General features: G+C 57.8%; 1 protein-coding gene across 1 annotated transcript in view; it reads right to left on the bottom strand.

Moving 5' to 3' along the window:
- LOC138843573 (phosphatidylethanolamine-binding protein 4-like) overlaps positions 1 to 15,481 on the bottom strand; it is a 209,527-nt gene that overhangs the window by 186,822 nt on the left and 7,224 nt on the right. The window contains exon 3 of the mRNA XM_070048173.1: positions 8,025 to 8,151. Coding sequence (XP_069904274.1) covers positions 8,025 to 8,151 — 127 coding nt within the window. The remainder of the gene's footprint in view (positions 1 to 8,024; positions 8,152 to 15,481) is intronic.

Raw genomic sequence — 15,481 nt, 5'->3', positions numbered from 1 at the left:
GGTGTGGTCAGAGGCTTGGGCACTGGACCCGGCTTCAGATCCGGACCCTGCTGCTCTGCTTTCTGTGCCTCAGTTTCCCCGTCTGTGAAATTCTGCCTGCTGCGCTAGGGGCTGCCAAGCTTCAGAGTGAGCAGGGCACGGGCGGCTGGTAGGGACGGAGTGGGTGGAGGCCGGTGTGTGCCGCAGGAGCAGGGGCGGGGGGCACCCAGACTGCAGGCTTGTCGCTGGCCTCGTTGGAGCAGGCTCCAGAGCAGGTGGGCACCAGGCTCTGAGCCACACCTCGGCCTCCCCCTCACAGCCCCACACCTGCCCAGCCTGCCTCCCTCTCTGCGCTGAGCTGTGATAAGGAAGCAGAAAATAAGGCACAGAGGCGAAAGGACCAGAAAGTGCTCATGGCAGGGAGAGGGCTTTGAGAACTGTCAGGTTCACCCTGTTATCAGCAGGAGACGGCCACCCAGCACCCTGCCGGGTCTACAAGCCAGAATCAGCCACAGCCTGACCTGGTGCCCAGGATGAAGATGCCACCTGTGACACCTGCACCGCGCAGGAGCACCAGTTCGAGTCCCGGCTGCTCCACCTCGGAGCCAGCTCCCTGCGAATGCGCCTGGGGAAGCAGCAGCAGATGGCCCAAGTAGCTGGGCTCCTGCCGCCCACGTGGGAGACCCAGGTGGACTTCCAGGCTCCTGGCTTTGACCTGGCCCAGCCCTGGCTGTTGCAGCCACTTGGGGAGTGAACCAGCGGAAGGAGAAGCTCTCTCTGGCTCTGTCTCTCCCTCTCTCTGTGTAATTCTGCCTTTCAAATAAATACATGTTTAAAAAAAAAAATCTCACTGCCCAGGCACTGCCTGTGTTCCTGCACAGGGAGGTCTCCGCCCTCGGGGAGTTCACATTCTCATTGGAGGGGAGAGGAGGAGCGGTGAGAAACTGACATGGGGTGGGGGCCCCTGTCCACTGCAAAGCTGCTTGACGGAAATGCCCAGGGAAGGCAGGAGGGGGTCTCAGGTGAGAGTCAAAGCCATGGGGACCGTGTACCGGAGCCCTTACGCTGTGCCCAGGTTGCCAGGACAGGAGGCGGGGGCCGTGGTGGTGCCCCAGGTTTTCTGTCAATCTTGAAAGGCCATATGGATCCAACGATGTGGCAGACTGGAGACACCATCACGGTGATCGTCACACCCTTGGTGGTTGCTGTGGTTGGGGGGGAGGGGGAACGGGCAGGACACGGAGGAGCTTCAGGGCCACGAGACGCCTCTTGCTGTGGCTGCCAGTCACCTTGCACGTGTCCACCCTCAGACATCACCCAGCACTGAGAGTGACCACGAGGGGTCGGCACGGGCTCACCAGTTGCGTCAGCCGTCACGCTGTGGGAGGGGGATGCGGGTGGGGGGCATGTGGGAACTCACTCTACTCTCGGCTCAGTTACTGCAAACCTAGAACTGCTCTCCTGAGTAAAACCCACTAGAAATAAAGGCCGTCTCCTCATCTGTCAGAGCAGGCACCTGCCCCTGCCTGCCCTTGACCCCGTGCGGCTGCGACTCGGGTCAGGCGGACCCTGTGGAGAACAGTGTGCTCTCCAAAGTGGCCGGGATGCACGGTCCTTGGAGGAGCCAGAGACATGGTTCATGTCAGGGTGGCAGGTGTCCCCACGCCGGGTTCTTGGCAGCCTCCGCCTTGCCGGCTGGCAGAATGCACCAAGCACCTGGCCCCGCCTCATATTCTCCTCCTTTCCCCTATGACACAGAAGCCTTAACACTTTTTAAAAAACCCACAAGGGCCAGCGTCGTGGTGCAGCAGGTTAAGCTGCGTCCTGCACTGCATGCATCTCACACAGGCATCGGGTCCTGTCCCAGCTGCTCCGCTTCCAATCCAGCTCCCCGCTAATGCGCCTGGGAAAGCAGCGGAGGATGGCCCAAGTGCCTGGACCCCTGCCACCCACCCACGTGGGAGACCCGGGTGGACTTCCAGGCTCCTGGCCTCAGCCTGGTCCAGCCCTGGCTGTTGCGGTCATTTGGGGGAGTGAACCTGCAGATGGAAGATATCTCATCTTTCCCTTTCTGTCTACAATTCTGCCTTTCAAATAAATACAATCTTTTTAAAAATCTACAAAACCTCTCTCAAAACTCTTGAAGCCACCACCCCAGTCCTCTGAGAACAGGTGCCATGTCCCCAGAGCAGTCCAAACGTGTGCGCTCATCCCGGTGAATGCCCTGACAAAGGCTGGCAGCTATTTTAAAATCCAAGAAGCCTTTGCTGACACTCCCAGGAGACTGCTGTGAACAGATCACGGGCATGGGAGCAGCCCCCTACAGACACTCACTCAATGAGACACACACACACACACACACACACACACACACCAGGCTGCACAGCCACTGCACTCTCCTTTCAGCCCACAGAGATTTAAAAAAATGTAAAAATGTAATTTGACCTGAAAAGCACTTGCAGCCTGCTTCCCCAGGCCTGACCCTGTGCTGTCAGCCAACCTCAGATGCGGCTCTCAAGCAGACACCTGCTAGCTTGGGCTCCGGCAATGCCTTTGTGCTAGGGCCCCACAAAGCTTCCTTTTTATTTTTTTTTCTAAAAAATTATTTATTTGAGAGGCAGAGTTACAGAGAGAGGTAGGGGGAGGTTTCCATCTGCTGGTTCACTCCCCAGTTGGCTGCAACAGCCAGAGCTGCGCCAATCCGAAGCCAGGAGCTCCCTCTGGGTCTCCCATGTGGTTGGCAGGGGCCCAAGTGCTTGGGCCATCCTCCGCTGCTTTCCCAGGCGCATTAGCAGGGAACTGGATGGGGAGTGGAGCAGCCGGGACTCCAACTGGTGCCCATATGGGATGTCAGCATCACAGGCGGTGGTTTTACCCGCCACACCACGGCGCTGACCCTCAGCAAAGCTTTCTTAAAAGGCTCCCAGGGCCAGGTTCAGGTGCGATGAGAACTGTGAACCAGAAGCAGTGAGTACGATGCCTTCAAAGCAGGTTGAAGGATAAAGAGGGTTGGGAATGGAGACACAGAAGCTGGCCTGGAGGGAGCCAGTGCGCTCCCAAGTTCACTGGGACAGCAGCAATCAACGTGCTGACCATTAAGGGGTGTCCAATGGGCAGGGCAGCGATTGGATCTGTTGGTGTCTCCAGCCCCGGGTAGGGTCCCAGGCAGAGTTTCTCTCCGTCCAGATCTGCTCCAATGAATGGGTGAACGAGCACCCGACACCCCAGGCCCGGCATGGACGCTGGGTGGGGGCTGTTTTCCAGCCATCCAGGTGGACTAGGAGGCAGGGGAGCTGCCGTCAGCGGCTGGTTCTCGCACCGCCTGGCTTTGGTGAGTGTGAGCTGGGGCAGCCCCGTCATCTCTCCCACTCTGTCCATCTCCCAGTGTTGCTAGGGGGATGCTCCAGGCCTGCCCGGGAAATTTCTTTGCAACCTGATGATCGTTACTGCCCTCTTACCTGGCCCCCTGGTACCCAGAGGTGCCCTGATAAAGGTGGCCGGGCAGCTGGGCTGGCATGGGATTTTAGCAGAAGTGACCAGCTGAGTTCAGGAACCAGGGGACAAGGGGTGAAGGGACAAGTTCGTAGCTTCTGGGTGCCGGTGCTCTCCTCACCCGCCCCCCATGCCCCCACTGGTTCTACCTGCCCATCTCTCCATCGCCTTTGAGAACCTCAGCTGTCCCCTGAGTACTCCATCCAGGTCTGCTAGGTGGGGGAGTAGCATCTCTACTGCTTTCCCCGGTGCATTGCAGGGAGCTGGATCAGAAAGGGAGCAGCTGGGACTCGAACCGGCAATCGCAGGCCACTGACTGACACAGGCCCAAACCCTCAGAAAGCTTGCCCCTTCTCCCCACCCTTCTCACCGTCCCAGTCTCGTCATCACGACGGCATCTGCCACTTGCTAAGCTCTGACTGGGCACTAGGCACTGGGTTACAGTCACATCTCAGTGATTCCACTCCAAACCATCACTCCCTGCATTGGTGGACCCCTCACCCCATCCCAGCCTGACTTTCTGCTCCCAGCCCACGGTCCTGGGATAACAGAAGTCTTCAACTTGCCCAGGTTGAATTTATAATTAAAAACAACACACACACACACACTTCTACGAGTGCCAACGCAACAAAGTGACTCCCATGCAGTGAAGCTGTGATTTGCATTTTGAACTTGGACCTTTGCCCTGGTGAGTCAATGCAGTCCTACCCACTCGCAGTCAGCCCCACGGTCACGGTCAAGGTCTCGAGGGGACACGGCCGGGCGCCCTGCCGTGCCCTGAGCTTCCGAGCTGGGATGTGCTCAGGAGGCCAGGGGCACCCGGTGCACTTTGAACTTGACGACATTTCCGCCTTCGGGCCAGCAGGACGCCGAGGTGCACCTGTCCGCAGCCATCTCTCGAGAGCAGTACCCAGGCAGGTGAGAATTTGCTAAGTCCCACAGCTTGCCCCAGGGGGCCTCTCCCAGCTCTGAGCCTGGAGGCCTCCCCATTCCTGCCCCTTCTTGCCTGCACCCCTCTTTGTGTCTTCTGCCACGCCCACACCCTGAGCCTTCCCAGAGGGCTCCAGCTCTCAGGGCTGCCATCCCCACGGCACTCGCCCGTGGCCCCTTCCTCCCACCTCCCAGCCGTGGGGCCTGGCAGTGGGGCATCTTCTGTGCTCCACAATCCATGGCCTGCTCCTGTCAGATCCGGGATGCCCCTGGGGGGGGGCTGCTCCTCCTGCAACAGCTCCCCTGGGAGCACTGCATGGCTTCCCTTCCTGCCCCCAACTCACACCCAGGCCCAGGGGTCCACTAGGCTCAGTGGTTTCTTCCAGTGCCCCAGTATCCCATCCCCCCACACCCCACCACAGGGCTTAGGCAGCTTACACTCCCTCCACCTGCCCTCCGTGCACTCCCCCGGCCACTGTGGGGTCTGCAAGGCCGGTAGGGCTGGGGGTGACTCGGGCACTGAGAACGCAGGGTCTTGCTCTCCTAGGGTTTATGGAACGGTTGCAGCCGTGAGGGAGGAAGGAGTGGCTGCTGTCCACAGCAGAAGCAAGCAGACTCGCTTAGAGGCTCGGGACATTTGAAATGCTCAGAGAAAGAATGAAAAGATCAACCAGGGGCGGGGCTGTAGCCCAGACAAAGGCAGGCAGGGAAGGCTTCCTGCAGGAGGTGGCACGTTGGTTGGGGCAGGACGCGGCACATTGGTTGGGGCAGGACGCAAACATGAGGAAGTAGCAGGCACAAAGGGGTGCAGGAGGGAATACCCCTGGCAGGTGCCCACTGCACCCCCACCCCCGGCCAGGGCCCCGGGGCTGCCTGGGGAGCAGGGGTCCCTCTCTGGGCACGAGTGGCAGCTGTGGCTGCTTTGGTGGCCCTGCTTCCATTGCCCCAGCAGCAAGGCGCCGTCCCCACCGAGCCAGGCACCACCTCAAGCCTGTCCCCGTCAGACCCCACGACCCCCTCCTCTTCTCTCACTAAGCACCCAGGCTTGTGGCCCCCTATTCTCAAGGGATCCTGTCCCCGGCTTGTACCTGCTTCCTCCCTGCCTCTGCCCCCGCCCGCGCCTCTTCAGGGAGGCCGCAGCCAGCCCCTCCTCGGCAATGCCTGTGCTGCCTCCCCTTGCCATTCCAAGTGCCCTCGGACTGCGCCTGCGCTCCCCGAGGTCTCCCTCAGAGCCCCGGCCAGGAGTGCGCCGGTCAAGGCCCAGGACACTGGATTTAGGCAGACCTGGTGCAGCTGCTCTCCTGCTCAGGGTCTGGCCCCAGAGGCTCTCTTCCCCTTCTCCTGATAACCAGCACCCCTATTCTCCCCCTGGGGGCCCATCCTCTTCTGCTTGTGGTCCTTGTACCTGAAGGGGGGCTGCCCAGGGCCACTGTTAGTGACCACGCGAGACAATGCCTGTGACTTTTGCATGGTTGGAAAAGGTCACTCTATTTGCACCAGGACGGATAACCTGGTCAAATGCAAACCTGAGACTGTTGGGGCCATTTGTGTCGCCACAAGGGAAGAGTCTATTTACAAATAAAACAGCACAGGAAAAGAAAACACACACACACACACACACACATACAGAGATAAATTTCTGGGAACAGTTGTGCGAGGGCCTGGATCCAGCCATGCCTGATGTTGTTAGCCCTGTGGTTTTCGGTTTTGTGAACCAGCAAGTTCTCCTCTTTCTCTTTTGGCCTAAGCAGGTTTGAGTTGGCTTTGGTGCTGGCCACTGGCAGTCTCGACTACAGAAATCCTCCACTTGTAGCCTTGACCGGGGGTTGAAGGAATTGACACATGCATGGAGCCCGGCACACCGCAGCGCTCCGTGAACGGCAACTTTTGATGACTTTGACTCTGTTTTCTCATAGATCTATTAAATTTCCATAAACGGGAGCTCCATAGCGGTGGAGCACTGTTTTTTTCCCTTTCTTTCCACGACTTCAGACAAACCTTACTTTGTGAAACCCATACCCTCCCCAACATCATGGGTCTTTAAGCGATCTCTGTGTTCCAGTGCAGCTCTCTTTCCCACCGTCCCCTGGGCTGAGACAGCTGGGCTTCCCAGCAGAGGGCGGGTTCAAGCCCTGGAGGGCGTGCTGTCCCGTGTTATGTGTATCGACCCAGCTTTCAAGCCGGCGTCAAATCTGCTCTGCTGAAAAGTCTCCACTGCCATCTAGTGGATGCCTGCAGTACTACAGCTCGCAAAAGGGAGCGGGCAGCCTACTGTCCCTTGGGAGTCATCCCTGGCCTGTGAAATTCTCCGGCCCCACTTGCTCACTCTTTCAGTGGGAAAGCAGAAGACAAGTGAAACCCTGGTAAAGCCAAGAGTTTTGCTCCGGAAGTAGCACGGCCTTGTCCCTAAGTGTCAGGGCTCCTTGTCCTGCTCCTGTGGCCTCCTGCCTCCCGCCCCAAGAGTCAGATCACATTCTTCTTTCTCTGCTCCTCTTGCTGTCCTCAGGGGTGACCCAGGCCAGAGGCCCCCAGGGAAGAGGGCTGCTGTGTGCGTGTACATGGGAGCACCCATGTATGCATGTGCACAGTGCGTGTGTGTGCAGTGTGTCATAGGCACATATATGCATGCACGTGTGTTAGACTCACAAAGGGCAAGACCTATCACCAGTTATCTGTTCTCTAGAAGCAAAAAGCACTTCAAGAAAGGAGGCCGACTCGGGCCCTCCACACCTGTGCTCGCCTCCTCCAGCGCCTCTGCCTGGCCACAGCTCCACTGATGGTGGCCAGGCCCTGGTGTGGGCAGCATGGAGCCCCCAGGCTGTGCCCAGAGACAGGAAGGGCCCTCTCCTCACCATGCCACACAGAAGGGACCGGAAGGTCAGCCTCTCCCTGACCTAAGTCCTTCTGTCCCCACGCATTGGTGACCCGAGCCCCCGTAATGTCACAGTCCTCGCACCCACGTTGAACCCTGTGCCCAAACCCAGCAGACAGCAAGAACTCGGCCTCCGCCCGACACCTGGGGCCGCAGCCCCACCCCCACACCTCCATGCATTTCCCCAGGCCGCCAGACCCCTGGGGCCAAAGGAAGCTTCCGGAACAGCTCGGTGCTAAGTCCCTTTCCTTAGAGGAGTGCTTATTTGCACTTCTTATGATTTGAGATGACTGGGGGCAGAGGAGGCGCGTGGGCTCTGTCGCAGCTGTGGGCTGATGGCCTCTGCTCGCGTCGCCACCCTGGAAGCCCTGTCCGTCACAGACCGCTCCACGGGGGCAGCCACCCTGCCCCTTGACAGGAAGCTCCCCCTGCACCCCTTTCCTGGGCTCTGCTGACCCCAAAGCACACACTCCCGACTGCTTTTCATCTTGACCCTGCAGAGCCAGGCTCAGGAACCCCCAGAGTAGGGGGTCCCAGAAGAGCACGGGCCCCCAGGACACCCCAGCTACAACCCTCCACCTCCCCAGCCCCTCCTGGAGGCCACGGGCCCGGCCCGGGAAAGCACATCCTGATGGCCACGGCCAGCACTGCCCCCATCCCCTTGAAGCACGGGGCTTCAAGTCACCCAGATCTGCAGGCTCAGAGGCGACACACTCCCTCCCCCAGCCCCAGTCCCGCCCTGCGCACTCACGTCCAAGGCCCCGGGGAACTTGACTATGGGCTCCGACCAGGAGGTGATCTTCTGTCTGAAGTTGTCGCAGTCGGGAATGAACATGCAGCCGATGTTCCCCAGCTCGGGGTAGAAGACGCCGAGGCCCCTAGGGAGAGAGGGAGGGGCAGGCAGCCCCGTCAGGCTTCAGGGGCTGGCCTCGGCCTCCTCACCTGGAGAGGGGGGCAGCAATCCTGGCCGCCTCCGAGGATCAGCCTGGGTGGGGGGTAACGTGGGGAGCGGCACTTCCTGTGCATTCTAGGTGGCCAGGAAGTGTCAGCTCTCGCCAGCGCTAACCTCCCAGGAAGGCACTGGGTGCTTGCAAGGGTTCGTGGAACAAACAGCAACGCACACCTGACAGCCATACCCACGCGGGATCTTCAAAAAGTTCATGAAAAGGCGTATTACGAAAAAACCACACATGCGTTACGAAAGTGCACCTAAATTTTGCACCTAAATATTTGCACCTAAATAAACTTATCTTTCAACTCCACCATTCTACAAGCTTTCCTTTAAAGTTTTTTTTTTTTTTTTTTTGAAAGACTGTGTTCCAGAGAGAGAGATCGATTGATCTTCCATCTGCTAGCTCACTCCCCAAACGGCTACATCGGTCAGGACTGGTCCAAGCCGAAGCCAGGGGCCTGGGACTCCGTCTGGGTCTCTCCCATGGGTGCAGGGGCCCAGGTACTTGGGCCATCTTCCACTGCTTTCCCAGGCGCTTGAGTAGGGAGCTGGCTGGGAAGCAGAGCAGCCGGGACTCGAACCAGCACTTCGCTATGGCACACAGGCATCGCAAACAGTTGCTTAACTACTGCACCACGACGCCAGCCCCCCTTCGAGAGCCATTGTGTACACCTTAGGGAACTAAGTCTGTGTCTTGGGGTTTATAAAACATGTACCTGTCGTGTTTTAGGGATGTTCTTACTATAGAAGGAGAGGGTTGGCAGTCATGGGGGAGACCTCTGCCCACTAAGCAGTCCAGAGCTCCCCAGCCTCAAACCTGAGGAGTCTGTTTCTCAGGGCTGAGCACCACCTACCCCAAATGCAAACGCCCTCACCACACCTGGCGTGCCGGGGCAGCAGGGCGCTGCGAGGCTCTGGCTTGCTGGAGCAAGGCTGCAGACCCCGGCACCGGCTGTGGCCTCGGGCGGACCCGGCTCGTCCACGACCTCGCTGGCACTGCCCTTGTATATCTGAAGCTCAGAAGGCTCAGCCAGACTTTTGGACCGATGTGAAAACGGAAAATCTTTGTGCAGCCTTGCTGTCATTTTACAGGCAGAGAGAGGGGGAATCTTCCATTCGCTGGCTCGCTCCCCAAATGGCTACAGTGGGCAGGGCTGGGCCAGGCCCGAAGCCAAGAGCCTGGAATTCTACCCAGACCTCCCACATGTGCAGCAGGGGCCCAGGTACTTGGGCTGGTGGCACAGGGGGCGGCTTAACCCACGGTGCCACAACACCAGTGCTTCTTTTGTCAATTTATCACCAAGGGCCGGGTCTCTGTAGGGTTAGGTGGAGCTGCAGAGAAGGCTATGGGGCAGTGAGGATCCGGAGGGGGGGCCCCTGTGGTTGGGGTCTGGGCATAGCGCAGGGACAGCTTCCTGGTGGGGAGTCCCACGTTCCCTCCCCCGGGTCCAGTGGCAGCAGAACCCATGGTGCTCCAATCCCCCGGGGGTGGGGGGAGGCGCAGCCACAGGAGCCAGCGCCCACTTGCTGGGCCCCTCGGCTTCTCTGTAGCTCTTTGTCCACTTACAGCAGTTCCCTTAGGTTGGCATGGTTGGGGCAGCTTTTGAAGGCGTGTTAGGGACAGGTTTTCCTTGGCCTGCACGGCTGCCTGTGGAAGGGCCGATTGATTATTTCTGCCACAGCTCCTGCCCCCTGCAGCCAGAGTGACGCGAGGTAGAGGAGACCCTCCACGGGCAGAGATGGGCGGCTCAGCACACAGCAACCCGAAGGGTAAAATCGGGCAATGGGAGGAGGCAACCCAAGGGCAGAGGGTTCTCCGCCCCCCCTCCCCTGGTAAGGGACCTCAGCTTTTTACCCTGGTGAAATTGCCACAGATGTTCAAGAATGAAACGAGAGATCAGCCCACTGCTTCCTGGCGAGTGGGCTGTCCCGGAGGGCGTCCATGTGCCCGCTGCCCCATCCACATGGGAGCGTGACCAAGTGGCAGGCACAGCCCTCTGTTGGACGTAGCAGTGTATCAGAGGCAGGTCGCCGATGGCCCGGAGCTTGGACACACCTCTGGGCAAGCTTGAGAGGAGCTGAATCAGACAACGGATCGAGCGAGAGTTTGCGCTAAAACACACTCAGGTCCCCAAAGCCGCAAAGGCGCCGTCTTCTGCAGTGCCCTCGCTGTACGTGTACCCAGAGAACCCCCTTGACAAGTGGAGTCAAATGAGCCCTTGGCCCTTGGCTGCACGAGGGACCACAGCCGAGGAGGCGGCACCGGCTGGGCTGCCCCGCGAGACCAGACGCCGCCCGTCTGTGCTATTTCGTTTAATTCAGTGTGACCTCAGAGTGGCCCTGCCCCTCTCCTCTCCCAGACGAGCAAAGTTAATTAACTAGCGCAACGCATCCAAGCCGTGAGCTGAGAAGGCGGAGGAGGTAGGTGGCCCCGTCGCCTGGGAGCCGTGCCCCCGGGTCACCCCCTCCCCTGAAATCGGTGGCCTGGATCCAGTGACACGCTCCTGATGCAGCAAATACCGCAGAAGCCGCCGGCAGCCTCTTCCAAGATTTTCTGCGAGTCAGCTTTTTGTGACCTTAGCCAAAATACCTGAGGGGAGCGACTTAGAAGGGGAGAATGTTTACTTTGGCTTGCAGGTTTGTAGGTTCTCAGTCCAAGATCAGGTGGCCCCTTAGTCTGCTGGAGCCAGAGGATGGTGGAGGGACAGGTGCTCATAGGGCGAGCCAGGAAGCAGAGACACAGGGAGCCGTCTCGTCCTGGTGTGCTCTCTGCTTCTATCATGACTGCCCCGGCCACCTCCTCCAGCCCAACCACACCCCAAAGGCCCCCCTACAGACACCATGACTGGAGCCAAGTCTACCCGACTCTATCCACCATTTATCCATGGACCAGTGCCATTAAGACTTCGGGGTTTAAACCTCTGCCTTGGGGACTGGTGTTGGGGTACAGGGTGTTAAGCCGTTGCATGGGATGCTGGCATCCCATATGGGCGCTGGTTCAAGTCCCGGCTGCTCCACTTCCGATCCAGCTCCCTGCTAATGCTCCTGGGAAAGCAGCAGAAGAGGCCCAAGTGCTTGGGCTCCTGCCACCCACGTGGGAGACCAGGATGGAGTTCCAGGCCCAGCCAGGCTGTTGAGCCTATTTGGGAAGTGAACTGGGGATGGAAGATCTCTCTTTCTCTCCCCCTTTCTCTGTTGTTCTACTTGTCTTTATATATATATATATATATATATATATATCTGCAAGAGTTTGGGGAGCTGAATCCTGTTCAAATCATATTAGGGTTGTGAGACTGTAGCTTCTGCATGGAGGCCCTTTCTCAGAAGGTCTCCCTCCACCACCCCCACCTGTCCTCTGGGAGAAGTCAGCTGGCATGCTGTGAAGGGTTGTGTGGGGAGGCCACCTGCAGGGGTCCAGAGCCTGTGCATACCCCCACAAGCGAGCTGGGAGCAGAGCCCTGGCTCCGGACCACCCCGGCCTGTGAGACTTTGAGCCACGCCCAAATAACCTGCAAGCAGTCAGAGTTTGCAGCTGCTAGGTTGTGGGGGCATCTGTGGGTACAGCGACAGGGAACTAACCCGGTGTGGTTCTCCCCACTCTCCCCACACTACACAGGTTCCCTAGCGAGGCCTCAGCCTGAGCTGGATGGTCCCCCAGGTCTCTCTGTCATTGTAAGAACTGGATCAGAAGGGCTGGCTTTGTGGTACAGCACATTTATCATCCCAAGGTGAGCGCCAGGCTCCAGTCCCGGCTGCTCCACTTCTGCCCCAGCTCCCTGCTAATGCACCTGGGAAAGCAGCGGAAGATGGCCCAAGGGCTTGGGCTCCTGCCACCCACATGGGTGGGGTTGCTGGCTCCTGGCTTCAGTCTGGCCCAGTCCCAGCCATTGCGGCCTTTTGGGGAGTGAAAGTTGGTGTCCCCCTAGATTCCTTTGTGAGAGCTTAGTTGGCAGTGTGTGTGGTATTAGTATTAAGAGGTGGGGATTTTAGGCCCCAAGTACATTACCCTTATTAAAATCACCCTCTGAAAAGAGAGATTACAGACAGGCCTTCAGCCTAGTAGTTCAGACACCCGCAACCCATTTCAAAGTGCCTGGGTTTGAGTGCTGGCTCCGCTCCTAATTCCAGCTTCCTGCTAGTGTAGACCCTGGGAAGCAGTGGTGATGGTAAAGTTGTTGGGTCCCTGTCACCCTCGTGGGAGACTTGAATCGAGTTCCTGGCTCCCGGTTTCAGCTTGGCCTAGCTCTGGCAGGTGTAGGTATTTGTGAGGGGAACCAGAGGATGCGAGATCTCGCTCACTCTCTGTGTCTCTCCCACCACCACCGAGAGATTAGCGTCCTTAGAAGGCAGGTTGGAAGGGGTATTCCTTCCCTTCTACGGTAGAAGCAGAGAGCAGGGCTCAGCGGACACTGAATCCGCTGGCACCTTGACCCTGGCCTTGCCAGCCTGCAGAACGACAAGCTGTTTCCGTTGTTCAGCAACGACCCCGTCTAAGGCACTTTCGTCACAGAAACTGAACGGGCCATGAGAGAGAGGCTGACACTGAGGCCCCTGGACACGAGGCTGCCGACTCAGAGGCGCCCCTCTCTCTTGGACAGTGGTCCACGTGAAAGCACAGGCCCCACCCTCCACAGTGGCACTGCTACATCTCCAGCTGTGCCTTCTGCAGGGCCCCGAGGAGGGACCGAAGGACTGCAGGTGCGTGCCACGGTGCGGGGGGCAGGCATGGCGCTGGCGGCGTGACGTCTGTCTCCGAACACGTGGGAGACCACCAGGAAGAGGAGAGGCTGGGCTTGCTCTATGCACATCCTGGGCAGAACAGGAAGGGTGGACTGACGTTCAAGAAGAGCAGCCGACGCCTGGATAGGAGGAGGCGCTGTGAGACAGCCGCAGGGAGAGCCTTTGAGTGGATTCACCCACGGGGTGCGGGGCTGATGCACTTTCATTTCTTGGATGCTCTCTCTCTTTAAAGAAAGATTTTATTTATTTTTGAAAGTCAGAATTATAGGGAGAGAGGGAGAGACAGACAGAGAAATCTTCCACCTACTGGGTCACTCCCCAGATGGCCACAACAGCAAGCACTGGGCCAGGCCCAAGCCAGGAGCGTCTTCTAGGTCTCCCACATGGTATGGCAGGAGACCAAAAAACTCGGGCCATCTTCTGCTGCTTTTCCCAAGCCATTAGCAGGGAGCTGGATTGGAAGTAGAGCAGGGAGGGGCCACTGCCTGTGGTGCTGGCAGAAGACCTCTCTCTCTCTCTCTCTCTCTGCCTCTGCCTCCCTGTAACTCTGCCTTTCGAATAAATAAATAGATCTTTAAAAAAAGAAAAGAAACGAAAGTGGAGCAGGGGCCGGTGCCGTGGCATAGCGGGTAAGGCTGCCACCTGCGGTGCTGGCATCCCATATGGTTGTTGATTTGAATCCTGGCTGCTCCACTTCCGATCCAGCTCTCTGCTGTGGCCTGGGAAAGCAGTGGAGGATGGCCCAAGTTCTTGGGTCCCTGCAGCCACATGGGAAACCCAGAAAAAGCTCCTGGCTCCTGGCTTTGGATCGGGGCAGCTCCGGCCATTGTGGCCATTTGGGGAGTGAACCAGTAGATGGAAGACTTCTCCCTCTCTCTGCTGCTGCCTCTCTATAACTGCCTTTTGAATAAATAAATAAATTAAAACAAAGAAAAGTGGGAGGCCAGCGCTGTGGTGTAGTGGGTAAAGTTGCTGCCTGCAGCGCATATGGGTGCTGATTTGAGTCCTGGCTGCTCCACTTCCAATCCAGCTCTCTGCTATTGCCTGGGAAAGCAGTAGAGGATGGCCCAAGTCCTTGGGTCCCTGCACCCACGTGGGAGACCTGGAAGAAGCTCCTGGCTCCTGGCTCCTGGCTTTGGATCGGGGCAGCTCCGGCCATTGTGGCCATTTGGGGAGTGAACCAGTAGATGGAAGACTTCTCCCTCTCTCTGCTGCTGCCTCTCTATAACTGCCTTTTGAATAAATAAATAAATTAAAACAAAGAAAAGTGGAAGGCCAGCGCTGTGGTGTAGTGGGTAAAGTTGCTGCCTGCAGCGCATATGGGTGCTGATTTGAGTCCTGGCTGCTCCACTTCCAATCCAGCTCTCTGCTATTGCCTGGGAAAGCAGTAGAGGATGGCCCAAGTCCTTGGGTCCCTGCACCCACGTGGGAGACCTGGAAGAAGCTCCTGGCTCCTGGCTTTGGATCGGGGCAGCTCCGGCCATTGTGGCCATTTGGGGAGTGAACCAGCAGATGGAAGGAAGACCTTTCTCTCTTTCTGCATAACTTGGACTTAAATAAATCTTTAAAAAAAAAAAAGAAGAAGAAAAGAAAAGTGGGACAGCCAGACCATGTTCCAGTGCCCATATGGGATGCCAGCGTCACAGACAATGACTTTATCTGTGACGCCACAACACCACTCCACCTTGGTGATCCCTTATAAGCAAACATCTTCAACAGCAATACAAGACACCCCCAAAACCCCCATTTTGCAATAATGGCTTCCAGTCCAAGGGCATTTTCTTAGCACACTGTCTTAGTCTTCTAAGTCCATGTTTCTCAAACTGGGGTCCAGAGAACTCCTCTACTTGAGTGTGAGGGGTCCTGGGCCCTGGGTGAGGGTCAGCAGCAGGAGGGTCACGATAGTCGAGGACACTGATTTGGAGATCTGCCAACTCTAAGTCCTGCAAGCATGGCGGGCAGCTTGCTTAACCTTTGAGGATTCCCCATGTGCCAAATGGGGTGACGATTGGTCCCCACGTTGTACATTCATTACAACAGTGAAAATGATTTGAGGACTCTAGGGGCTGGTGGAGTGCCTGGCACATAGCAGGTGTCACAGTGGGACCATGGGACATGGGTCACCAGGGCACCAAGTTGTGGATCTCCCAGGGTAGAGAAGAGGCCATCTGGGGACCTAGGCCAGTCTCCTTGGTGCCTCTGCAGATAGTGTCATTTCCTAGGTGTTCTGTGGGAGTGTGGGAGACATGGGCAAACATGGGGGAGGCACTTCCTTATGGGGCCATTCTTAGGGCTTGGTCCTGGGCCTTCCCTGGACCAGCTGGGGTCTTTTTATTCCCCTCCTTTAGTTTATTAAAGGTATTTAATTAACATATAATACTCACACACCTTAATGGGGCACAGGGCAAAATTTTAACACAAGCATGCAGTGTGGACTGATCCAATCAGGCAGTTGGTTCTCCCACCCCTGCCCCCGCCCCCTTTCTACAGCCTTCTACATTGTGTATGGCACATTG

The sequence above is a fragment of the Oryctolagus cuniculus genome, chromosome 8 (assembly GCF_964237555.1).
Source record: "Oryctolagus cuniculus chromosome 8, mOryCun1.1, whole genome shotgun sequence".
NCBI classification, from domain to species: Eukaryota; Metazoa; Chordata; class Mammalia; order Lagomorpha; family Leporidae; genus Oryctolagus; species Oryctolagus cuniculus.
This window is presented reverse-complemented; position numbering and strand designations above follow the sequence as displayed.